Here is a 25000-nt window from a genome sequence, read left to right as displayed (position 1 = left end):
ACGTGTGTGTCCTCCCTTCAGTTTTTATGAGCACTAAATCATACACAGCATGTCTGAAACAGTGTGAAACAGTTCAACAGGTGGAGCACCTCTCCTGGAACAGTCCGAGGTGGGAATGCCCTGGCCATGGCTGTGGCTCCAGCTGAGTCTAGAGTGACCTGCCACTGTGATTTACTGCGTCCCGCCGAGACTCCCGCGGTGCCACTCAAAGGCCGGCTTCGTTTCCCAGAGCAACGTCCAGTCAGGGGGCAGGTGATGTCTGCCATGACCACGGAGCTATTATGTGTCAGCTTGTCTCCACGGCAGCTGAGGAACTCGGACGTTCTGAAGTCTCAAGGACTCAAAGGTCTCCCTGGGGGACGAGAACACATTCCACCAGCTGCTATGACAACAACAACAATGACAACACAAACAAACAACAGCTACAACAGCAATAGCGACTACACTAATTACACACTGCATATTACAGACAGTATACGTAATTACAGATGAAGTGTCACGTTCAAATAACAATCATCTTATTAAAAGATTCCCTCTGCATAGACAAACTATGTCAAAGTTATCACAGACTCTGGTGCTGGCAGGGTTTTGGCTGCTGGACAATGCCAGGTCCTTTCACTGCCGATGTAAGTGAGCCTTTCCGCTCAAGGGCCAGTGGGCCTCTCATTAGAGCCACACTCCTGTGGATGAGAGAGGAGTGCAGGAGAAAAGGAGCCTTGATGTCTTCTTTGCTCGCCAGTGTCCTGCAGCTTGCTAGTTAATTCATTCCATTGTTGCCTACCCCCTTCCATCCGTCTGACCCCCCCCCAGCTCACTCTTTCTTTCTCTCTTTTTCTCTCTCCTCTCTCTCTATCTCTCTCCCCTCTCTTCCTCTCTCTCTCTCTCTGTTTATTTTGCTCCAGTTGGACCGTGGCCGTCCGTCCAGGGAAGGGAGGGGAACTGCTGGGATGGCGTCCATTTGATTTAGTGATTACCTAGGCGACCTCCCTCCCCCCTGGGGTCATCTTCAGCTGGAGCGCTAAAGCCAGTTATCACCTCTCTGTCCACTGCCCTGTGTGGGCTATGGAGACCCAATACACGCCCCAATTGTTCCACAGTGACTAACCCCAAACTGCTGAGCTGCCCAACCACCACCAACCCCCTCCCCTTATCTTTTTTTTTACCCTCTGCTGCACCTTTTCTTTCTATCTCTTTCTTTTTCTTTCTCACTGCGTCTCTCTCAGTCTATCATCACCCGCCCCACCTCCTGCACACCCTGTGTTTTTTATGCTACTCCCCCTTTCTCCTTTATCTCCTCATCTTTGCCTCTTTCTGTCCCCCTGTCACTCTTACTTTATCATGTCCTCTCTCTCTCTCTCTCTCCCTCTCTCTCCCTCTCTCTCTGTCCCCCTGTCACTCTTACTTTATCATGTCTTCTCTCTCTCTCTCTCTGTCCCCCTGTCACTCTTACTTCATCATGTCTTCTCTCTCTCTCTCTCTCTCTCTCTCTCTCTCTCTGTGGAGGGTATTAATTGTGGTGTGAGCCCCTGTGCAGCTCAGAGAGAGCAAAGATGTTCAAATTCAGAGTGTCAGAGTGTCAAGTCCTCAAGGCTCCAGAAGAAGAAGAAGAGGGGGATACAGAGGATGGAGAGAAAAAGACAACAAATATGAGAGAATGCAGAAGAAAGAGGAAGAAATGTTTCTAGTCCTGTTTTCTGCCTAGATGTCCAATTGTTCTGACACTGGCGGTTTAGCTCCATGTTATAAAAATGCCTTTAAGCCTTCTGGTGTTAAAAGAAACTGCAGGCGAGCAATACATCATGGCCTCTCTCAGCTGCTTGTCCATGTAAGACAGCTTTTTTTACATCCTCGCCAAATGTCCAAATCTCCACTGGCTCAAACGGCATGTCTGTGTTATGCTGCCAACCGTGCTAATAAGCAGTTGAACATGAGCACATGGTCCGCATGGCCAACACAGAAGAAGAGAAGCCTTCAGACAGAGAGGGAGAAGAGGGAGGGCATGCATGCTCACAGGAAATGACACGTTGACAATGAAGAGGAATTTTAATGAGCTGGTCCCTGTTTTGTTTGCGGTACTGAGGAATGGCCCCATTGGACCGTGGCCCAGTAATGAAAGCGGGGCACAGCTTGTTTTGGTGCCACGCAATGGAGCAATGATTGTGTCACCATCACCATCACTGAAATGTTGGGATCTCAGAAGGATCTGTGAAGGCCGTGGGGAGAAGGCCATACAGCTTAAGATGTGAGTAGAGAGCAGAGGCAGTTGGCGAAGAACGTATCACCATTATGCCTGTGTCTGTGTGAACAGCAAGCCAGCCCCGCTCAGTGTTGGAGCGCATGGTGGTGTTAAGATGGAGAAGAAAAGCAGCATCACAGACAGAGCCAAAACATGAGCCCAGATCTCTCTCTCTCTCTCTTTCTCTCTCCCTCCTTTTCTACCTCTCCCCTTCTCTTCCGTCCCACCAAAAAAAAGAGGACCGACAGCAAGAGAACTATCTCAAACAGGCTGTCTGAACTACGACCTCCCTCCCCCCTCCCATGTAGAGAACACCAGGGAGCCAATCAGAGAGGCTCTCTACAGCTGTTTCTAATTTAAGATGGGTGTTGTTTTTTTGTTCATGGCAAAGTCCTTAGTGAGATAGATAGATAGTCCCCCCTCTATCCTGAGCCTAGAACTCCTTCATGCTGTTCCAAGCTTTAGAGAGAGAGACAGAGAGTGTGAGATGTGTGCCTGTTTTGTGTATGAGAGACCGTGTGATACTGTCTTATCTAATCGTGACCTGAGTTTAGGCCCAGAGAGCTGAAGTAAAAGTCGTTTGAACAGAGTGGCCAAAGAAGCAGGCCAGGGGACTGGACCCTAACCAAGGTGAAGTACTCGGGCCTTAGGACCCAATGTTGATGTAATGCTGGGCTGGCCGTGAAACAGTCCAACTTGCTCTCTCCTTGACCTTTAAGCTCTCTACAGAAGTGCAGAGGCTCTGAGATTCCATTTCGATAAATGTCTCCAACTTGATGTCTCCATGTCGCCTGTTGACAAGTAGGCCAGGACCTTGTGTGCGTTTTTGTACGACGAAATTCTGGGATTGTGATTAAGAGTCTATCTTGATGTCTCTGTGACTCGTAATCCCTCTCAGAGTGAAAGAGTGCCCTGGGGTCTGGTTTACGTAGGTGATAAAACCCCCTTCAACTGGACAAGGCTCCTCTGTACGTAAAAGCACTTGGCAAGAGTCCCTCTAGAGGGCTACCTCAGTATGAGGCTCCTACTCCAACAGTCCCTCTAGAGGGCTACCTCAGTATGAGGCTCTTACTCCAACAGCAACAAGAGCCTCTTTTATGTCCCCTACTCTTCGGGCAATAGCCAATGCCTTTACTATGATATGCTAATATGCTGTTTCTGCATCAAGCTAACGTAGCTAAAATCAGCGTTATCAGAAAGAGATAAGAACTCTTTATCTTATTCTATCTATCGATCTATCTATCTATCTATCTATCTATCACATATCTAAAACAAGGTTTTGTAGATTCATTTGAATAATAAACAAAATCACTGTTCTCAGACCTGTTTCTGAACACACCATTTGATCTTTATCCAATGTGGGCATGGTGGAGCGCTGTTAACGTAAATGCCTGACAGGCAGTTGGCCTAGGTTCCGTTCCTGAACCTGATGATGCGGGTCTGTGTTTCCCTGGATGGAAAGCTTCTGAGAAACTTGTAATTCCACATTCAGTTTGCTTCCTGCTTCTCTTCCGTGTCCCAATGCACCTCAGGCTGAACCCCAGCAGAAAGGGTCTGTCTGATCCCTGCACCCCCAGAGCTTTGTCTGTGTGGGGGTGGGAATGGGAATGTGTGTGGGTGTGTGGGGGGGTACTTCCTGGTCCTCTGTTGTAAAGGGTCCTTTTTTATGGAGGGTGGTGGTGGTGGGGTGGTTGGTGGTGGTCGTGGTTGTGTGTGGTGGGGGGGTGCTGATGCAGCGCTGATTCACTGCAAGGCCGTAAGGACATCCATTGTCTGATGGGAGGGTGTTTTGAATCAGCTGTGGCACTCCAGGGTCAAAGGTTACCTGACAAGGAGCACAGCCATAGCCCAGGAGTTTCCCAGGAAAAGTGACATAAAAGAGCACTGGTTCCCGGATAGTACTAATTTTAGAATCTGCTGCAGTCGCTTGCGAGAAAACAGCAAAGCTAAGTTAGCTAGGCTCAGCAGGTCTCTCTCTCTCTCTCTCTCTCTCTCTCTCTCTCTCTCTCCCGCTCTCTCTCTCTGGATGGGAGCGTTCTATCACACCAAAATTCAAATTTTTTTTTTGCTGGGGCCAGCTTGCTATATTTTGCAGAGCTGCACGGAAAATGAATGGCCTAGAAAACCATAAATCAAGGATTTGTGCAAACACCCGAAAGAAAAGTGAAGTAGGTTTTAAAGGCACCGTCCGCTACAGACAAAAAAAAAAAAAAAAAAACTACTAGGCCAGTGGGGCTCTGAGGAATGCTAGAATGGATGGAACAAAAAAAAATGCCTGACTTCACACGGGGCGCTTAAATTCACATGTTAATTACCCCTTGAGTCACTACCCTCCCTTTCCCTTTTCCACGGCTTTGTTGACATATTCAACAGCTAGCCTCGTTATCGTCCCCAGTTGCACTAAAGATAATGGGCCTCTTTATGTGAAGGCAAACACTTAATCTAAACCACATCCCTGTGTGCTAAGCAGCTCTGTTAAGTGGCCCTGGCGATAAATCAGAGACGCAGCAGTCAGGTGGCTGATTAGCCCAGCCTGATCAGGGTAATCAGTCATCAGCAAACCCTGCCCCGCACTGTCCTCATGCTAGCATCCCCCCAAATTGTTGCTAGTACCTAGCTGTATGCTAACAGAGCAGTGCCTAGACAAAGTGCAGGTGAGGTCCGAATCTGGCCCTGATTTGTCTCAGAACAGTTTTAGCAAGCTAATGCTATAATGGCAAGCCTACTAACCAAAACACCCAGTGGTGCAGCAGACATAAAGCCTACTACAGCTCCTCATTCCTCAGTGTTATGCCAAATGCTTACCTAAACATCTACTCCCAAGCACCCTCGGGGGAGTGATGCATGGTGGTTGTTAGCTGCTCACCCCCGAGGTCGAGGCTGCCCTGGTGCTGATAGTTTATCTGCCTCAGGCTGTTTCTCTCCGCTGCGCTCTCTGAATAATGTGTTAAACATGAGCCGCCACAAGACAACAGCTACACAGCTAAGTCAGGAACTTACGGAAGAGTTAAACATGAGGTAGATAAAAGAGATTCGACTTAATGCAGAAACAGAATACAGAGTATAATAGATAGCCTAATAGGAAGCCTATTCTCAAAGAGAGAACCCTTACAGAAATTTCAGGTTTCTGGCAAACAGTTGCCGCAAATTTGCGGCAAGGTCATATATTCATATACAAATTAGGTTTCTGGCAATCATTTTTCTGGCAAACATTTGCCACTACTGACACATTTTCATTGTTGCCAGAACTTTGCTGGAAATTTGCCTATATCGGCCAACATTGGCAAACTTCTGGCAATATTTTCAATTGAACAAATACATGCATATGGCCTATTATGGCAACTATTATATGGAACTAACATAATAAAATGGTGAAAGAACAGCTTTTCGCATTAGTTCTTCAGGCAGCAGCTATTCCAAGAATAAAACTTGCCTAAATATTTGTGACATATGGGATAAGTATGCTATTGAATAGAATAGAGACCTTCCTTTGTCAATACAGCATTCTAACCATGTTAGGCCTCTCCAAGATGTTGTTTAATGTTTCAGACAGATGTGGACAAGTGGATGTGAAGTTGAATCAGAGATGTAATGGAAGCAGCTTTACTTAATGCACACACACTTTACATCAACTGTGTGTGTGTTGTGACTAGACCCCATCTCAATGCCAAATGGAATTGGCTTGTTGAAGTTTGTTTTAATTAAATGTATAAGAATTGTGAAAGCAACTGCCATCAGAGGCTTTCCTTAGAGAGGATTTGCCCTACAGATATCTGGTTGATCTTGCGGACCCAGGCCAGATCTGGGCCTGTTCCAGGCCAAAGCCAGTTCCCATCAGGGGGGGTCCAGAGGCCATCATCCAATCCATTTAGCCCTCCCCAACCCCCCCCCATCAATAAAAAAATGTATCGTTTAACAAAGCCCTTGGGGTGTTAAAAGAAAAGTCATTCCCCTAATACTTCCTTTCATTGCTGGAAGCGGTTTTATGCACTCTGACTAAGTCCTTAATCCCACTGCCGCCACAACTAATGCCTGTAGGAGAAAAAAGAAAATAGTACTGCAGACTAAACAGAGAGATGTTAAGGAATCCATGTTTAGGATCTCAGGTGTGGGATAATGGTAGAGTACATAGGTTAGCCAGCCACTGTGTAAATCATCCTACTGTAACTGGAATGTTTGTAATAGTATGTCGGTTGGCAAATAATAAAAAAAGGAAAAGAATTTGTGTAGTTCTTAGCAGTTATGCAAATTTGTAATCTTCTGAAGCAACAGAGAACCGCCACTTGCCATGTTGCTTCTCAAGGCCCAGTTAAACTCAAGGAACTGGTGTGTTGTGAGTTTGTGTGATTGCATGTGTAGTTGTGTGTGTGTGTGTGTGTGTGTGTGTGTGTGTGTGTGTGTGTGTGTGTGTGTGTGTGTGTGAGTGTGTGTGAGAGAGTATGGGTCTGCGTGTAGTAGTTGGCACAGCGTTGTGTAGTTAGGTCTTTTGCCAGCTTTTTTTTTTTTTTTGTGATGGAATTTCCTGTCTGAATTGGCCCCCTCCCGCTCGATCTCTCTCTGTACTGAAGTCTCTGTGTCGTTGTGTGTGTGTGTGTGTGTGTGTGTGTGTGAGAGAGTATCTCTGTGCGGAGCAGAAAGAAAGCAGCAAGGCCGCCACAGCTTGGCCTCTCAGGATATTATTATTGTTCTTGAGTGTTTCCTCTGAGGATGAGTCCTCATGCACAACAAAGTAGCCTGGTCTGCCCCCCCTCCTCCTCCTCTCCCCCCTCTCTTCCTCCCTCCCCTCCCCCTAATCCCCCCTCCTCTCCCCAGCTCCAGAAGTGAACTAACTCTCTGCTTTGTCGGGACATGACAAGTGAGTGTTCGTACTCGACTCTCCACAACACACCAGATAGAGACTCATCCTGGCTCAGGTCCAACCTCAGACCTGGCTCTGATCTGGTGGGGTGCTGGCCCAAGTCCGGAGATAGCCCCCCCCCCCCCACCCCACACACACACATCAGGGCCAGACGCGCCCCTAGTGTCTTCTGCTATCCGATGACGTGCTAATGTCTCGCACCTGGCGATGTGTCAGTGTGGGGGATCAGATTTAGGCCGGTCAGAAGAAGCACAAAGGCACTGCCCGGCGGCTGCAGCTACCCCTTCGCTACACTGAGGGCCGTGGCAGGATGTTGTGCTCATCGGAAACGTATGATGTGGGGGTCTGAAACAATAATATTTTTGCGCTAAGTGTGAGTAAACACTGTTCTGCCTGGACATGAGTAGAGCGGGTGTCCTCGGTGGCCATGTTACCTGAACACAAAACAAATGTGACATCACATCGTTAGATAGACACACGTTCCCACAAGAGGAAACCCACAGCACACACACACACACACACACACACACACACACAGCTTCATATTAAAACCTCAGAGCCAACCTCTCCACTTCCTCTTCCTGAAAAAAAGAAAGAAAAAGGGTCAGCTGCGTTGAGCACCCAGAGGGAAACCGTCCCTGCAAACCACAATAAACAAACAAGAAAAGTGTATAGGGGGCAGAAAGTGCTGGCAAAGACCAGAGAGTCTATGAGCATGTGTGTGTGTGTGTGTGTGTGTGTGTGTGTGTGTGTGTCTTTATTATTGTGTTTGCCTGTGTGTGTGTGTGTGTGTGTGTTTGTCTTTATTATTGTGTTTGCCTGTGTGTGTGTGTGCTTGTGTTTGTGCCTGTGTGTGTTTATTAGTGTGTGTGCGTGTGTGTGTGTGTTTATTAGTGTGTGTGTGTGTGTATTGAGGATTTATGGCGCTGCAGACCCCTGTGTGAGGTGTAAGGGCAGTGTCCGAAGGCGGTGCGGGCACCTGGGTAGCCCCCTGAGCGGGCAGCGCACAGGCTCTCCTGCGGGCCCAGGAACAATGGCGCTGTCATGGTGATGGAGTGAGCAGCCTCACGGCCTCCTCATCCACCAGACTACCACCTCCCCTCTGCCCTCAGCCACCACCCACCACCACCTCCCCTCAGCCCTCAGCCACCACCCACCACCACCTCCCCTCAGCCCTCAGCCCTCAGCCACCACCACCACCACCAACCTGCACTCCTCCCCAGAGTACTGTTAGTGTGCAGTGAGTGTGTGTTTGTGTGTGTGTGAGAGAGAGAGACGGAGATGGAGGTAGAGAGATAGAGGGAGATAAATATTGTCTGTGTGTGTGTGTGTGTGAGAGAGAGAGACGGAGATGGAGGTAGAGAGAGATAGAGGGAGATAAATATTGTCGTGTGTGTGTGTGGGGGGGAGAGCATGGAGAGAGAGTGTGTGTAGAAGAAAAGTTGGCATTTCTGTGTGTGAGACAGAAAGTTGGAGAAGGAGGGAGACAGGGAAAGTGTGTGTGTGTGTGTTGTGTTATTTGTGTGAGGCAGAGAAAAGTAGCCAGAACAGCACTGCAAAGCGCACACTTTCAACCTCAGAGATTAGTTTTGCATTGTGCATTTGCCAAAACATAATGTATGGTTTTGGTTACAAAAACCCACTCACAATATGTTTTGTGTTGCTGAGATCACCATATTTTCCCAGTTCAATGTCCCAGAGGATATATGTTTCTAAATGGCAAGCATCCCATGTATGTAAAATATGCTGACCTTGCTCCCTTAAGGGAAATTGTTTACACATGCCTCAAGTGGGAAAAGTTCATGGATATGGGATTTGAAGAGACATACTGTAGGAAAACACATTTGTGACATGGTGTCAGCAACTGTAATGCCACTGTTTTGTCAACACACAGATTACAGAGGAGGACAACTCAGTAACTCAAAACATGCTTCTTGAAAAGATAGCTTGTGTGTGTGCATGCGTGTGCGTGTGTGTGTGTGTGTGCATGTGTGTGCATGTGTGTGTGTGTGTGTGTGTGTGAAAACTTGAAGCAAAATCCGAACCTGCTCCATGTCCCTTTTGAAGGGAGTGTTTTCAGGAAAATAATCGTACAGAAAACTCGACCAGTGTTTTAAAAAAGACCACGTAAAGCAGATTTATGTCCAGTGTCTCATGTGAACGTCGTCCGTCTCAGGTGGAGACGTAGAGACCATGGCGTGATGCTGAACCAGGCTGTGGTCCAGAACGACTAAACAGGCGTGGTGGTCAGTTTTTCCAGGACATGCCCTGGTCTGCTGAAAACGCCTCTCATTCTCACAGTCTCTTATATTGCCTCCAGGTCACGGTCAGAAGCCGAGGCCGTCTGCTGTCTGGCGGTGGCGGCGATGCTTGGAGCTCCGCGTGCGCGTCCACTCCGCTCACAGACGTGTGTTTTCCATTGCGTTTGTTGATGTGGAAAACACAAACTGCGTCGCGTGGCCAGTATAAACACGACCGCAGAGCCAGGGGCAGACTCTGCTGGCGCAAGTGAGAGAAGGTTTTTTTTCTCCGAGAGATTCCGAGAGCCGGAGGAGTGTGGGGTGTCTTTTTGAGATTCCGAGAGCCGGAGGAGTGTGGGGTGTCTTTTTGAGGGATGTAAGCCGAGCCACAAACAACAAATTTGCTACAAAAGAGCCAATCACGCTAACAATAGGTTCAATCAGGCTGTGCCTCTGCACTGATGTTTGGAGTTATGAATGCCTTCCCAGACAAACACACACACACACACAGGCGCTCATTCCTTTGGCTCCTGGGCAGGAGAGAGGCTTCAATTACTTAGGTATGTGTTCCTGAGAGCAGTGTGAGCCTTTGTGTGTGTGTGTGTCAGGGTGCAAAGACACTCAGTGTCAAACCCAGAAAGGTGCAAAAAACCCTCCGAGGGGAAAACGGAGAGGATAGGATGGTGAGGGGGGGGGGGGAGGGGGGGGGGGGGAGAGAGGGGAGAGAGAGAGAGAGAGGGGAGGGAGAGAGAGAGGGGGGGGAGGAGAGGAGAAGCAAGCAGGGCCCCCTGAATCATAAGTGAGGCATGCAGTGCTGTAAGCTGTTCCCAGTGACTGTGTCGTGGACAGATCCAGAGTGACAGGGCTGGAATGTGGACGTAGTCACTCAGGCAAGTGGTCTGTCCACCGGGCCCTGCTTAAAAAAATACTCTCTCTCTCTCTCTCTCTCTCTCTTACTCTCTTTCTCCTTCTACCCTCCCTCATTCTGTCTTTCATGTCCTCTCCTCTCTCTTTAATTCTCTCCATCTCTGCATTCACCTCTCCCTCCTTCCCTCTCCTGCCTTCTTCATCCCTCATTCTCATCCTCTCTCTTTTCTTAATTCTCTTCCTCCGATCCTGCTTCCCTACGTTCTTCTTTCCTTCATCCCTCTCTCTCCCCCCTCTCTCTCACTTCCCCCCCTCTCTCACTCCCTCCCTCTCTCTCACTCCCTCCCCCTCCTTCTCTCTCCCCTCTCCCTCTCTCTCCCTCTCTCTCCTTCTCTCCTTGCCGTGTTGCCCCCACGAGGTCCCTTCAGGTAGAGATAATGATCAGTGCCCTTTACCCCCGCGCCTCACCACCTGACTCACTGATGCGCGTGACACCTCAAGAATTTTAATACACCAAAGGAAGGGGACGAGACAGTGCAGGCCAGGGAGTCTCATCTCCCCATCTGCCTCTGCAAAAAAATAACACCACCACAGATCCACTACTCAAGCGTGTAGATTATTACTAGTACACAAACACTTCCATTGTATAGAAAAGACTGCACCTTACATCCCTATGAAAACAACAACATTGCCATATAACATTGTTGCCTCTAGTAGATTATGAGAATACTTTCTAGTTTAGAACTTCTTTAGATTTTTCTGTAATGAACTGAGATTCCTCCTGTCTGCTGTTTTTAACAAGAACATCCTGCTTTGGCAGGGAAGTGAGTCATTCTATTGAGAAGTTCTGAGAAGTGAATGGTCCATTAGCGTATGACAAAAGCAAATTAGTAGAGGACCAATTACTGGTGAACTGATGATTCAGCCATACTGTATGTCTGATGACATGGAAGTGGACCACCTTAACAAGTTTTATCAAAGCTGTAGGTTGAACATGTATTACCACAATTGCTTTACTGACTAATGGACTTCTACACTAAAACTACATTTGTATGTGTCTGTATAGCTTTCTTATACATTAAAACTACATTTGTATGTGTCTGTATAGCTTTCTTATACATTAAAACTACATTTGTATGTGTCTGTATAGCTTTCTTATACATTAAAACTACATTTGTATGTGGCTGTATAGCTTTCTTTGTAATGCAAGTATATTCTGTCAGGCAATTTGGTCAAAGACAGACCAGTACAGATGCATGAGAGGAAAGAGAAAAGAGAAAGAGAGAGAGGAAGGAAGGGAAAGAGAGAGAGAGAAAAGAGAAAGAGAGAGAGGAAGGAAGGGAAAAGGAAAATAAGGAAGAAGGAAATAAAGAGAAACAGAGAGAGAGAAGAGAGAGAGAAAAAGATAGAGAAAGATAGAAAGAAGAGAGAGAGAAAGAGAAAAAGAAAGAGAGAGAGTGAGAGAGAGAGAGAGAGCGGTCTGCTCCCATGTCTGTCGTGTGTTTTTGTCCGGGCTCCTCTTTTCCGCGGTTCTCTCCATCCTCCCCTCTGCTCAGCGCAGGTCTCAGTCGGAGGCCCTGTTGGCTCTCTCATGTCTGAGATGGAGGATGGCTCTCCTCCGCAACACTTTGATTATTTATTTAACCACCCGCTCCTCTTGTGTGTGATGCTGCCAATGGCTCGCACAAAACGCCTCGGTCGCCTCTGAACTTCATGTTTGCACTATTGTAGCGCGTTTCTTTCATTTCCTGCACTCCTTTGAAATAGATTTGAAAATCAGACAGATATTTCATTTGAAGTCACTCTCTTTTTTCCCTCCATCTCTCTCTCTCTCTCTCTCTACCTCTTCTCCCTCTCCCTCTCTCTCTCTCTCTCTCTTCTCCCTCTCCCTCTCTCTCTCTCTCTACCTCTTCTCCCTCTCCCTCTCTCTGTCTGTCTCCATCTGTTTCTTTTTTTCCCTTTCTTCACTCTCCCAGCTCCACATATCTTCCCGACGTTCCATGCGCCCATCCCGATCGACATCCGCCACCATGAGGGAAGATACCATTACGAGCCACACCCACTCCACGCCATGCATGGGTAAGCCTGACGACCAAGTGTCTCCCACTCTCCCACTCTCTCCCTCTTCTCTCTCTCCCCCTCTCTTTTTTCTCTCTCCTTCCCTCTCTCTCTCCCTCTCTCTATCTCTCTCTCCCTCCCTTTCTCTGCCAAACGTTCCTTCTCCTCTCTCTTCTTCTCTTTTTGAACATGTCCTGTCTCGCCTGACTCGGACTTGGACCTGCATGAGCTGACAAACACCGTCCACACAAAAAAGGGAGAGCAAAGTTGAAGAGGTCTGTTGTTGCACCAAGCACTGTCCTTCAAACACTTCTTTATTTCCGCGCAACAAGTCCGTACAAAAACCAAACACCCACACAATGCAGCATTCTTCATTCTGACATAGAACACATGTTGCAATGCTTCCTGTGGCATTCTGAAGCAAAACACATGCGACCATTCTTCTGAACAGAATGCACTCTGGACAGTCGCTTCATTAAGAAAACATTTGCATGTTTTTGAAAAGGGAACATATCCAGACTCAGTACCAGGTCACATTACTGGTGTCAGAGACAGCTCTGCCCATGGAGGCTCCTGGAGGCATTGCTGCTTTTCTTCGGGCCCTCTCCAAACAGACTGCAGCATCTCCCACTCCAGCCAGTCCAATATCAAAAACAGATGAGACTAAGGATTATAAGCACAGGAGTAAAGTGTGTGTGTGTGTGTGTGTGAGGGGGGGCTGTTTAGTGCAGGGTTAAATAGAATGTCGAACATTTCCGCTCGTAGAGAGAAGCTCGGCCCCTACTAATATTTCACCACACTGGGACAGCTTTGCGATCCTGGCCCCAGCTTGAAACGCAGGGATGGCTGCCAGCAGACATCCTCTTCTTTCCCTACATCGGAAAGATGATCAGAGGGAGAGAGATTCCTCCTACCACACAGGGCCGCACACACGCGCACACACACACGCGCGCACACACACACACATACACTAGTGCACGGTCATGAAGGGACAACCGCTGAACAGGAAGGACAGAAGACAGGGCTGAAAGCAGATTGCTGCTCTTCCTGTGGAGGGGTGTGTGTGTGTCTGTCTGTGTGTTGTGTTTGCTTGTTCAGTAATTAGGGGGAAATCCTTCAATAATTGTCTGCTGTTGACTTGATAAGGACTTAGGATATAAAAGCAAATATAAAGCAAACAATGTTGTGTATAGGGCAAATCAAAATCATATTAAGGTTTTAGTGACTTGAACACCAGGCCTCAGTGCTGTTGCCACGGGAACAGAAGCTGGGCCATTCCAAGTGTTTCTGTATTCATTAGTATCGACGTAACTATTGTGATCACCTGAAATGTATCAGTTCTCAGAGTTTATCACACAAAACAAATGAATATAGAGAGGCCGCTCAGCTGGATCAGTTGCATTGCCGAGGTTTGGGCAGCCGGTTTTAAAATGCACAGATTTGATGGTGATGCATATGATGTGTCTGGTCGCGTTGTGTGCTATTTATCACCAGGCCCAGAACAGGCTGATGAGGAGGAGAGACGGAAAACAGCACTGGTGCTCCATTGCTCTTCCCCCTGCTTTGATTAATGTGACTTGATCTTGACAGTGGCCTCCCAATTCATCAAGACCTTGATCTAGCTTTTCCACCGCCTGCACCAAATTCACCTAATTACATGTACTGCGGTGCGAGCAAATTAAGTGCGGTGTCAGTTGTCGGACGGGGGGTTTCGGCGGGCGATATGCTTCGTTATCCGTGGGCAGTGGCGCGGCATGTCGCGCAGGGTTGCGCGGTGCGATCATCTGGACGTGACAGCTCAGCGCGAGCTCCCCCTCCCTCCTCCATCACTGTTTGCATGTAGCGTAATGAACCACTGGAGCCTTTTGTCACCGTCGTCATTCTCAGGAGGCCCGCGCCGGGACTTGCGTTCGTCCAGACAAGACGGATGCGACCGGCACTCAGGCTCCCTGTCCCATCCCCAGTATCCGCGCCGCCCTGGGACTTTTTCTTTTTCTCTTGGAGAACTTGCTTTGATGTCATTATTTTAAGCAGCAGAGGAGCACTGGGCCGTTAGTATCTTCTGAGCATGACAGCAGCTGTTTTTCTTTGCTCCTGTCAGGTTGTGCCATAGCAAACATTTGTACAACTAATAACAGAGCAATAATCACACAAAGGAAGAACAACCCTAGTTCAATTGTTCCACGGAATCCCCCTGGATGTCAAAAAAACATTGAGGCCTTCTAAATAATCCACCAAAGCACAATGGCTTAGCACGCAAGTAGAGTTTGTTCTCTTCGTCTTGTTGTCCGCTTTTTTTGTTGTCCTCAGATTATTTATTTTTCTGGATATTTTAGGTTTGAGATTTCAAATTAACGTCTAGTTAACTCTTAAGAGCAGAACACAACAAGCTCCCTGATGATCTGTCCCAGGTTTGTTCCTGGGAGTCATTTCCCCTGCTTGGACTGCCTGTCAGTGTGGTCTCCCCAGCAGAGTCATAAATAAGTCTACGACTCCCTGTCATTTCCAAGACCCAGCGTGAGACCACCAGATCACCTCCTAAAAACCAAGGCCTCGGCCGCTGACTCATCCCCACCGACGGTACCACTCCGCTCGTCTCTGGGCCTCCTCGCAGGACTTTCCGTTGACTCACGTCCAGGACTGGCTTCTTCAAGAACAAGCGCAGGGTTTAAGAGACATATACCACAAGAACATTAAGGGCCATTTGAGGTAACCACGGAAACTGCTTCCAATCTTGTCTCATACTTCTGTCACAGATAAATCCTTTGAATTAGAGTCAATTTAGTATTTTACTGTATGAGGGACTGATATGGTGTACTGTACATTGGTATATTTACATTTAACTGTTGTCCACTGCAAGTATAAGTCCATTTAACAGTTGTCCACTGTAAGTATAAGTCCATTTAACAGTTGTCCACTGCAAGTATAAGTCCATTTAACTGTTTTTTTTAGTGCTCAGGAGTGTGGGGGCAAAAAAAATGGCAGGTTGTGAACAGTCGTTCTGCTTCACTCAAAAACAAATGTTTATCATCAAGCAAATCCAGGGCTGCAAAACAGACAGTGGTGCTTACCCCTGCCTGAACCTTTTTTGTCTGTCTGCCTTTCATTCAGGAAAAAAATAAATGGCAAATTTGCATTTTTTATTTAATTTCCTAGGATTTACTCAACATAAACATTATCCTCTAATTGTAAGTTACTGGAAAACGTAACATTGCATGTGCATATTATTTGTGAGGTGATATTGGACCAGTGTCTGAGTCCATCCTTCATACCGATCTCCTGAGGACACAAGAGTGAACAGAAAGCTGAAAAAGTCACTAGGACGTGCCACTTCCACACTAGGCTGGGGATAGCGCTTCCCTGCCAACACGCTAACGGCGTAATTAGTGTCCAAAATCCTGTTTTTCCGTTCCCAGAAACCTCAACGACAACAGACCGAACGAATGAGAAAAACAGATCCTTCCTCGTCGTTGCGCTGGTATTTTTCTTTCGGGTGGGGGTTAGCGGCAGGGGGCTGGGGGGTCGTTTGGAAGTGAAATGATTCCAGAGCACCCCACCACCCTTCTGCACTAGCAGATGTGGTTCATTCCGCAAAACAGTCAGTCCATCATGGGGTAGTTTTTATCCCCCTTCAAACTGACTTGAACTGCATTTCGAGGGATGAGCTTTTTTGGTCCAGCTTTCAGGAGATTTAAGAGTGTTAACAAGTGTTTTTTTTCAGTAAGCATGTAGCTTAGGTCTCATCACTTGGTGTTAATGTTTTGTTAGTTTTAACCTAGTGAATGGCATAGGACCTAATGAATGGCATAGGGATTGTAATAGCATCAGACAGTTTGTTTCTAGGTTACACTCCTTTTGTTTATGTTGTGATATTCCGTGTAGAACAGCCTTCCTACAGTTTCTTAATTGTGGGCCCCAAACTTCAGAGCGGCTCTCAACAACTACCGTGGGAAGCTCATTTCCGTCTCCATGGAGACAGGAGTCATTTGTCTCAATCCGAGCGTCTGACCAGGAGCTCAGAGCAGTGTGTCACGTCATAATTCATCATGGGAGCCAGGGGGGAACATGCCAGACCAGGCAAATGCAAACTTGTTGGCGGGAGCATGCGGCAATCCATTTTCAAAACTGGATACCTGCGCGCAGCTGAGACAGATGGGGGAGAGGAGGTTGAACAAACAAATCAAATAACAGAAGAATGATATCCTGCATGGTCTCTTTCCACAGAGCATACCTGAAAGTCGACTTGGTTCCTGGTAGGCCAAACAATTGGATTAAAGTTTTAGTGTTGACGAACTGTTTTCTTTGAATGCTTTTCTGTGCAGGATAGTGGTTCTAAGTGTTTGACAGAATGTTCCTGAGCACTAGAACAACTGCAGCATTGTAAGGAACAACCCTGTCATACAGATGACATAATCGGAATCCAAAGAAATTCTAGTCACCGGTATAAGCCGTTAAGTACATGTCTGCTAGACGACAATTACAGACATTAAAAATGCTCCTAGCAATAAGGTTAGGTCCACCAGACACCTTCCTCTTCTTCCATTTAACAATACGCTCATAAAATAAAGGCTGTTATTTGTATCCTGTAACATCTCTCCCTAAAGCCACCCAAGCAGGTACGATCATGATGGAAGCCTGTGCAAATAACAGGTACTGATTAGGAGTCAAGTCTCTGTCTTACATACTCTGTCCGTGACTAAATCTTTTCAGAGAGAGCGGCAAAAAAAAGAAGAAATGTTCATGTAACATCTTGTCAAAGAGAAGGTGGAACGACAAGCTTTCAATAATGGTAGCTGTCAGTGGGGCCTCCCAATTCTTCCCGTCTGACAGGTGAAGTTGTAAATTATGTCTTATTATTGGCGACTCAGACGCTCCCTGCGTAATTTGCCTGATTTATGTAGTATGTGCGAACATGTCGTGTTGTCATTTTCTGCTCGCATAGACTAAATACTGGGAACATGTGGGTAGTGAAACCTATGCATGGCCACAGGGTATATACTTTCAAATACTTCAGCGGCCCTGAATGAATAGGCTGCCAGAGAGAGCGAATTGTGAAGATGCCTGTTAGTGTCGGAATCAAGTCACCTTGGTTTACCTGAAGGGATGTGCAATAATGTCGGTCATGAAGGCATTTAACAGTGAGAAACGGCACCATGTAGCATTTAGCTAAGGCAAAAAAATGGATGTTTTATTTAAAAATAAAATATTTAATTAAAAAAAATATTTTAATTATTTACTGCACATGTTACTGAACTGTAGCAGTACAGGGAATTGTCCAAAGTGAGTTAAAAAGTAATTAAGGCACTTCTTAGACTCACTCACATCACAATTGCTTCTTTTGTAGCATTATAGAATCACGAAACACTCAAGCTCACTGCAGTCCCATCACCACAGAGCCCACCACTGACACCAATGAACCCTCTGAGCGGAGGTTAGCCAGGAAGCTGTTTTAAAGAGTGCTAGCCGGGGCAGAGAGGGACAGGCCCTAAAATGCCAACACGATCGGCAATAACTCACTCCGGCAGATAAGCCTATTCCAGCTCCGACTCACTAAAACCTCAAGCTCACCAACACCACCCCCCTCTCCCTAGCCTCCATGGGCTCGGGAGAGAAAGGGGCATGTTTTGTGTATGGGGCGCCTGTTTTCTCTCAACTCGGCCCGAACAGAGCCTCTCTTCATGCCCCTCTCCACGAGCTGGGCGCCCGATGGCAGAAAGTTGGCCTGAGGACAAGCCTCGGTAGTCTGCAAGGCAGGCGCTTACTGGAAACCCAGGGAAACAGGCGGAGGGTTTAACCGTGCAGAGCAGGCCGTGCACGCAGAGTTGCTATAAATGAGGTTCTTCAGGTGAGGAGAGACCCTGCCAAGTCCACACACACACACACACACACACACACACACACACACACACACCTCCATCGAATCTAAGCAGCACCTTTCAGATTGAAGCCCTCATAAGACCTGGTGTAAAGCTCAGTCACAGTTAACAAACTAAAATCACATGGATCTTTTCTACCTCTCTGGTTTGGGTTTCGGAAGGCCCTGCATTTCTGGGACATCATAGTTTGAATGAACCATAGCGTGATGATATGACTTTATGTTCTGTGCTCTTCAAGATTGATCGTCCACAAGCCCTTGCCAAATTAGCACTCTATGAAATACAGACGGTCTACTCTGGAGTTGTGCAAGCGGCAGTTTATCTAGAATATTCTGTGAAAGTAACTGTGCAACAGCTGTGTGAGGTCACAGACGTTGACAGTGATTAAGTATGTCCTTTCTGGGCCACTCCTGGTCTTTAAATAATCTCATTTGCTTTAAACAACAACAAAAAAAACACACATGTGCCACATTCTTTTTCTGTGCCATGGCGTGTACTGTACAATAAGTCATGATGTTTTGGCCACATCTTCCTCCACACTGTCAGTACGTGCTGGAGTGCAGAATACACAGCTCGCCCAAAAATAAAATCTGGCTGTGTCTGTTGATGTGATCATTTCCTTTCCAACTCGAGAGAGAGAAAGAGTGTGTGTGTGTGTGTGTGTTGGGGGGGCGGGGGTTTATAACAAATGGAGTGAGATGACAAACGCTGCTTTTGTTTAATAGTGTCTGACGTGCACTCCACCAGGCAGATTGTAGCCTTCATCTGAGATGGCAGCAGAGAGGCTGGGAAAGTGGGGGGGGGTTTGCTCTTTCTTTCTTCACTGTTGGTCTCTGAGGAAACAGCCCATTCTAATAGTGTGTGTGTGTGTGTGTTATCTAATAGGGTTGTAAGACGAGAGCAGTAAAAATATACAAGGCCATTGCTGAGGCAAGTGTGTGTGTGTGTGTGTTTTCTTCTTCCAAAACACGTCTCAACTCAAAGTGTCTCAACTCGTAGACGGCCTTAGGCCTTTGGGAAAAAAAGAGAAGTAGACAATTCAAAACAATTGATGAATACAGACTCCCTATGCTGAGAGACAGACAGGTGGCAAACGTGGTAGACAAAGAGCAAATTCTTTCAGAATGCATCTGATTCATCTGACAGCAAAACCATTTGGTTTCAAAAGGGTTCATGATTGGTCTTACAGCACAAAAGTCCTCAACTAGGCCTCCTAGGTCGACACACCAAGCGCTCACAATGCTGCTAGCGCAGCAGAGTCGACGTGGAGAGCCATCCAACACTAAAAGCCGTAAGTGTCAGAAGGTGGATTTACTGGCTCAGTGTGGCTCGACATCAAAGGCTTCGTGGGACCTCAAAACAAGGATGACTCGGCCCCTTCAGGAACCACATTATCTCAGGGGCCAAGATAACCATGGAGCCTCACGGTCTGTCTGTCATAAACATTCGCCGTCGTCAAAGCGGAGTGTGGCGAAACTTCAAACTTGCAAGATGGTTCCTCTCGGTGGATTCCCGTCGCCGTTGCCCTGTGCTGTTCTGACTCATAAATATCCCTGAAGACTCAAACAAACGTCATGTGAGGGTGGTGTTTTTCTCAGAGATGAGCTAACGCCGACTTGCAAGTGGCCTGAAACCAGAAGAGTTGTCCGAGTCGGTAGTCATGGTTGGAGAGCATAACACACTGAACTGGAGGTGCCTTCAAATTCGGCAAACAGTGGTGAACAATGGTGGTGAATATGTTATTAGAGAAATAAACAAATTGGTAAATAAATGAATGTGATAATAATTAAATAAATGAACAAACTGGTAAACATTCCATTTTAACGGTCACATCTCTTTTGTTTGCTTTTTCTTTGCTACTCTATATCTGTCTCTCCGTCTGTGTGCAACTTTTTGTCTGATGCTTTTTTTAAAGTAATGAATCAATTTCAATAAAATGTCTAAAAATGTCTCTCTCTCTCTCTCTCTCTCTCCTATCTCTCTCTCTCTCTCTCTCTCCCTCACTCCACAGGCCTCCTGGTTTAGCGGGCAGTCCGGTCATCTCGGACGTGTCCCTCATCCGCCTCTCTTCCCATGCGGGAGGCGAGTCCCTGTTCAGCCCCCCCCACCCCTACGTCAGCCCACACATGGAGCACTACCTGCGCTCCGTCCACTCCAGTCCCACTCTGTCCATGATCTCTGCGGCCAGGGGACTCAGCCCTGCTGACGGTGAGGCGCACACACACACACACACACACACACACACACACACACACCCACGCGGCAGCCATTATGCGCCAGAACACACACTACACACCAGCTTGAGGTGAAGGTTATATTGTGCACAACACACACACACACACACACACACACACACACTCATACACACTCACACTCCGTTCCTAAACATGCAAGCACTTGCAAAATTAGTCAGATGGGATTTAGCCTGTCTGAAGTTATAAATGAGTCTCTAAAAGAAAAGCCTCTCCTTTTCATCAGCGTCTGATTGTCCGGTGGATGACCTGCCTCACCGTGGTATGTATACAGTGTCTAAAGAAGGAGCAGCACTCAGTATAAAACCCGGCATAAAGCAGCACTCGGCATAAAGCTAACAGAGTCTAACATTCCTCCCATCTCCCTAATGTCACCAGCGCTTCACAAGTCAACAGTGAGTGTTAATGGATTTATAGTTATACACAAACGTTACATTAGGGAGGGGAGCTGTGTGGAGCTCAGAGTCTCGGGCGCAGCGCAGCGCAGCCGAGCGAGGTCCAGCTAAATGCTCTTTGTCTCATAAACACGAGCTGGACTCGTGTTTATGAGACAAAAAGGCTCGGCCAGCTGAGGCACACAGGATAGGTTTACACAGGCACCCCCGACTCTAGCACGACAGCGCGTCAAAGTGACCAGAACACACTTTCACTAAATGGACTCCCGAAATTTAAAACTCGCTACTTTTTTTTTTTGGGCTGTGGTTTTTCTTGAAAATCGTAAATTTTTTTTCTGCATGTTATGACTTCTGTGGGTGAAGGAGTGTGAAGAACAGCAGAGCGGGGTTTGAAAAGTGAAAACAAAGTGAGAACGTCCCTCCCCGTTGAGTCGACACGTTCCGCGATGACAGCGCCGTCCTCGCCCGCGACCCTGATTTCCAATAACACGTTGGAACGAGTAGCCCAGGCCCCAAAGCCGCACATAGATAAATCACTCGCCACCGTCTGTTGGCAGTAATGGCTTTGTGCTTTTACAGTTAAGTAAGCAATGCGGAAGCGATGGAGGCAGTGATTAACTGGCAAGCGAGCATGGAGCCGAGCGAGGGAATTAAGGTGAGGTGAGGAGAAGAGGAGGACAGTAAGGCCACTTACACGGGAGCCTGGAAAGTCCTCCCCTCTCGACCCCCACATGATGGGGTGTGGTTGAAGAGGCTGGGGTCTGGGCTGGGCAACAGCAATAATTCATTCCTCAGACTCAAGTATGTTTTTATTAGTAATATATAAAAAAAAAAACACACATTTAAGTGCAATGATGTGCATGTCTACTTCAGGCTTGTGTACCTTTCGTTGGAAACTGTACTTGCATTTACTGTGGGGGTCATAATCTGCAGATGACAGACTCACACAATACTGACACACACACACACACACACACACACACACACACACACACACACACACACACACACACACACACACACACACAGGAGTGAGAGAGAGTCCACAATTGTCTTTCTCACACCATTAAGACACATAAAACACATAAAATCTCCAACTGACAAGACACCACTGACAAGTCCCTCCCTCTCACCTTAAATCTCACCTGTCCAAGTGTCCATCTGTCTCCAACTTCACACATCAGCTTCCCCAACCCTAAAGTACTAGAAACAGAGAGAGAGGGAGAGAGAGAGAGAGAGAGAGAGAGAGAGGTGTCATAATCTGATGGTGCTGCTTGACTGGCCTGCAGGTGTGTGAGGAAAGGTGGTGGTGGTGGAGGGGTTGATTGAAGATGGAGTGTGTGTGTGTGTGTGTGTGTGTGTGGGGGGGGGGGCTGTAGGGTAGAAGAGGAGTGCTTATCCAGGCCGGTGAGCTGCTAGCCCAGTAACGGTGTACAGCTACATCCTGTTTCCTTTCTTCCCTTTCTGTCTGTCTGCCTCTCGTTCTTTCTCTCGTTCTTTCTCTCGTTCTTTCTCTCGTTCTACAACACGGTTACACAATGGACACAGTTCCCCTTCCCTGACCACTCTATGGGCCAGATGCATGGGACCCACGGCCAACATACTCCTCTGACCACTCTATGGGCCAGATGCATGGGACCCACGGCCTGGTCAAGGGAAAGGGAAACATACTCCTCTGCTGCTCTCATTGCTCCTGACACGGTTAATTATGGCCCGCTGGCCACAGGTGTGATAGTCAACATTGCCTTGGAGCTCAAGGGGGTCCTGTCATAGGCTACTACACAACGTAACACCTAGTGTGTGTGTGTGTGTGTGTGTGTGTGTGTGTGTGTTGTAACTTTTCTGCATATGTTTGTTTGTGATCATGATTAACCCGTCCTCTAGCATTACAGCAGATCCACTAGGGTCCTGGCCTTAAGTGACTCAAGCTGGCGGGATTGTGACAGCAGTCATTCCAAAAGCACCCCCCCCCCACCCCTCCGTGAGTCAGCTCCAAAACGCACCCCCTCCTCTCCGTGAGTCAGCTCCTAAAGCGGTGAGGTCTCGTCCTGCGGTCAGCTCCTAAAGCGGTGAGGTCTCGTCCTGCGGTCAGCTCCTAAAGCGGTGAGGTCTCGTCCTGTGAGGTCTCGTCCTGCGGTCAGCTCCTAAAGCGATGAGGTCTCGTCCTGCGGTCAGCTCCTAAAGCGGTGAGGTCTCGTCCTGTGAGGTCTCGTCCTGCGGTCAGCTCCTAAAGCGATGAGGTCTCGTCCTGCTTGGGGTCTCGTCGCGGTCAGCTCCGTGAGGTCGTCTGCGAATTCCGTTCCTAGCGGTAGAGGTCACCGTCCTGCGGTCGGCTAAAGCGTGAGGTGCCAATTCCTGCGGTCGCTTAAAGCGGTGAGTCTGCGTCCTGCGGTCGGCTTCTGGCGGTGAGGTCGTCCGAGGTCTCCGTCCTGCGGTCGGCTCCTAAGCGATGAGGTCTCGTCCTGCGGTCAGCTCCTAAGCGGTGAGGTCTGGTCCTGTGAGGTGCCGTCCTGCGGTCAGCTCTAAGCGGTGGGTCGGCTCCTAAGCGGTGGTCGTCTTTGCGGTCGGCTCCTAAGCGGTGAGGTCTGGGTACCAGAGGTCGATCCTGCGGTCGGCTCTAAGCGGTGCGGTCGGCTCCTAAAGCGGTGGTCTGCGGTGAGGTCGTCCTGCGGTCGGCTCCTAAGCGGTGGGGAATTCCGTCCTGCGGTCGGCTCCTGGCGGTGAGGTCACCGTCCTGCGGTCAGCTCCAAAAGCTGTGAGGTCTCGGGCCCCAGAGGTCTCTGCCCTGTGAGGTCTCGTCCTGTGAGTCTCGTCCTGTGAGTCTCGTCCTGTGAGTCTCGTCCTGTGAGTCTCGTCCTGTGAGTCTCGTCCTGTGAGTCTCGTCCTGTGAGTCTCGTCCTGTGAGTCTCGTCCTGTGAGGTCTCGTCCTGCGGTCAGCTCCTAAAGCGGTGCGGTCAGCTCCTAAAGCGGTGAGGTCTCGTCCTGCGGTCAGCTCCTAAAGCGGTGAGGTCTCGTCCTGTGAGGTCTCGTCCTGCGGTCAGCTCCTAAAGCGGTGCGGTCAGCTCCTAACCGTCCTGCGGTCAGCTCCTAAAGCGGTGAGGTCTCGTCCTGTGAGGTCTCGTCCTGCGGTCAGCTCCTAAAGCGGTGCGGTCAGCTCCTAAAGCGGTGAGGTCTCGTCCTGTGAGGTCTCGTCCTGTGAGGTCTCGTCCTGCGGTCAGCGCCGCTCAGCTGTTTATGCCCTTTCGTGTCCGCTCTCGCCCTGACTGAGGAGCTGGTGACCCCGTGATGACCCCCCATAAGCTCCTCCCAGCCCTCCTAGTTCATGTTACTCACAACGTCAGGCTTATCGGTGGCATCACTGAGAGAGATAAATTGTGAGAGGGATAAAACTTTTCGGAGGGGAGTGTGGTTCTGTGTTGGTGTCTGGTCTCTGGTCAGGGCTATGAGGCCTTGACCTCCGAGCACCAGAAGGGTGTCCAGCAGCAGTGGTGGTAACAGGGGTGGGCTTGTGAAAAGATTGTAAGATGTCTGATTCAGGCGTTTGTGTGTATGAGTGTTTCTCTCTCTCTCTCTCTCTCTCTCTCTCTCTCTCTCGCTCTCTCTCTCTCTCTCTCTTTCTCTCTCTTCTGTGTGTGTGTGTGTGTGTGTGTGTTGTTGCTCACATACATCATTGAAACTATTTCTAGATTTATCTATCTAACTATCTATCTAACATTCAGAAAAATAGTCAAAGTTCTCAGGGTCGGAATTCAGCACTGAGCAAGATTCCAGATTGGATGATAAGGTCAACCTGTCCTTCCTTGATGTCCACTCTCTCTACTACTCTATCTTAAATGGCTCCCTTTTTCCCCCAACAGTGACCCACGAGCACCTAAAGGAGCGGGGTCTGTTCGGGCTGCCCCCTCCTGCCCCGGGCACCAGCCCTGCGGAGTTCTACCACCTGATGGCGTCCAGCCACCGCAGTCCCTACGGAGATCTGCTCATGCAGACCGGAGCTGCCGCCGCCGCTGCTGCTGCTGCCGCCGTGCACCTGCCAGAGTACATGAGCCCTGTGGACAGTGAGTACACACACACACACACACACACACACACACACACACACACACACACACACACACACACACACACACACTATAAAACAATAGATAGATGGATAGATAGATAGATAGATAGATAGATACTTTATTGATCCCCAAGGGGAAATTCAAGTATATACAT

At 48.2% G+C, this 25000-nt stretch overlaps 1 protein-coding gene across 1 annotated transcript in view; it reads left to right on the top strand.

The window, feature by feature from the left end:
* The window catches only part of LOC125292435 (zinc finger protein GLI2-like), a 111583-nt gene that overhangs the window by 50490 nt on the left and 36093 nt on the right, over nt 1-25000 (top strand). Inside the window, 3 exon segments of the mRNA XM_048239713.1 lie at nt 12178-12280; nt 20147-20343; nt 24640-24840. Coding sequence (XP_048095670.1) covers nt 12178-12280; nt 20147-20343; nt 24640-24840 — 501 coding nt within the window.

Source organism: Alosa alosa, chromosome 3 (assembly GCF_017589495.1).
Source record: "Alosa alosa isolate M-15738 ecotype Scorff River chromosome 3, AALO_Geno_1.1, whole genome shotgun sequence".
NCBI classification, from domain to species: Eukaryota; Metazoa; Chordata; class Actinopteri; order Clupeiformes; family Clupeidae; genus Alosa; species Alosa alosa.
The sequence above is the reverse complement of the archived record's forward strand: the minus strand, read 5'-3'. Positions and strand labels throughout refer to the sequence as shown.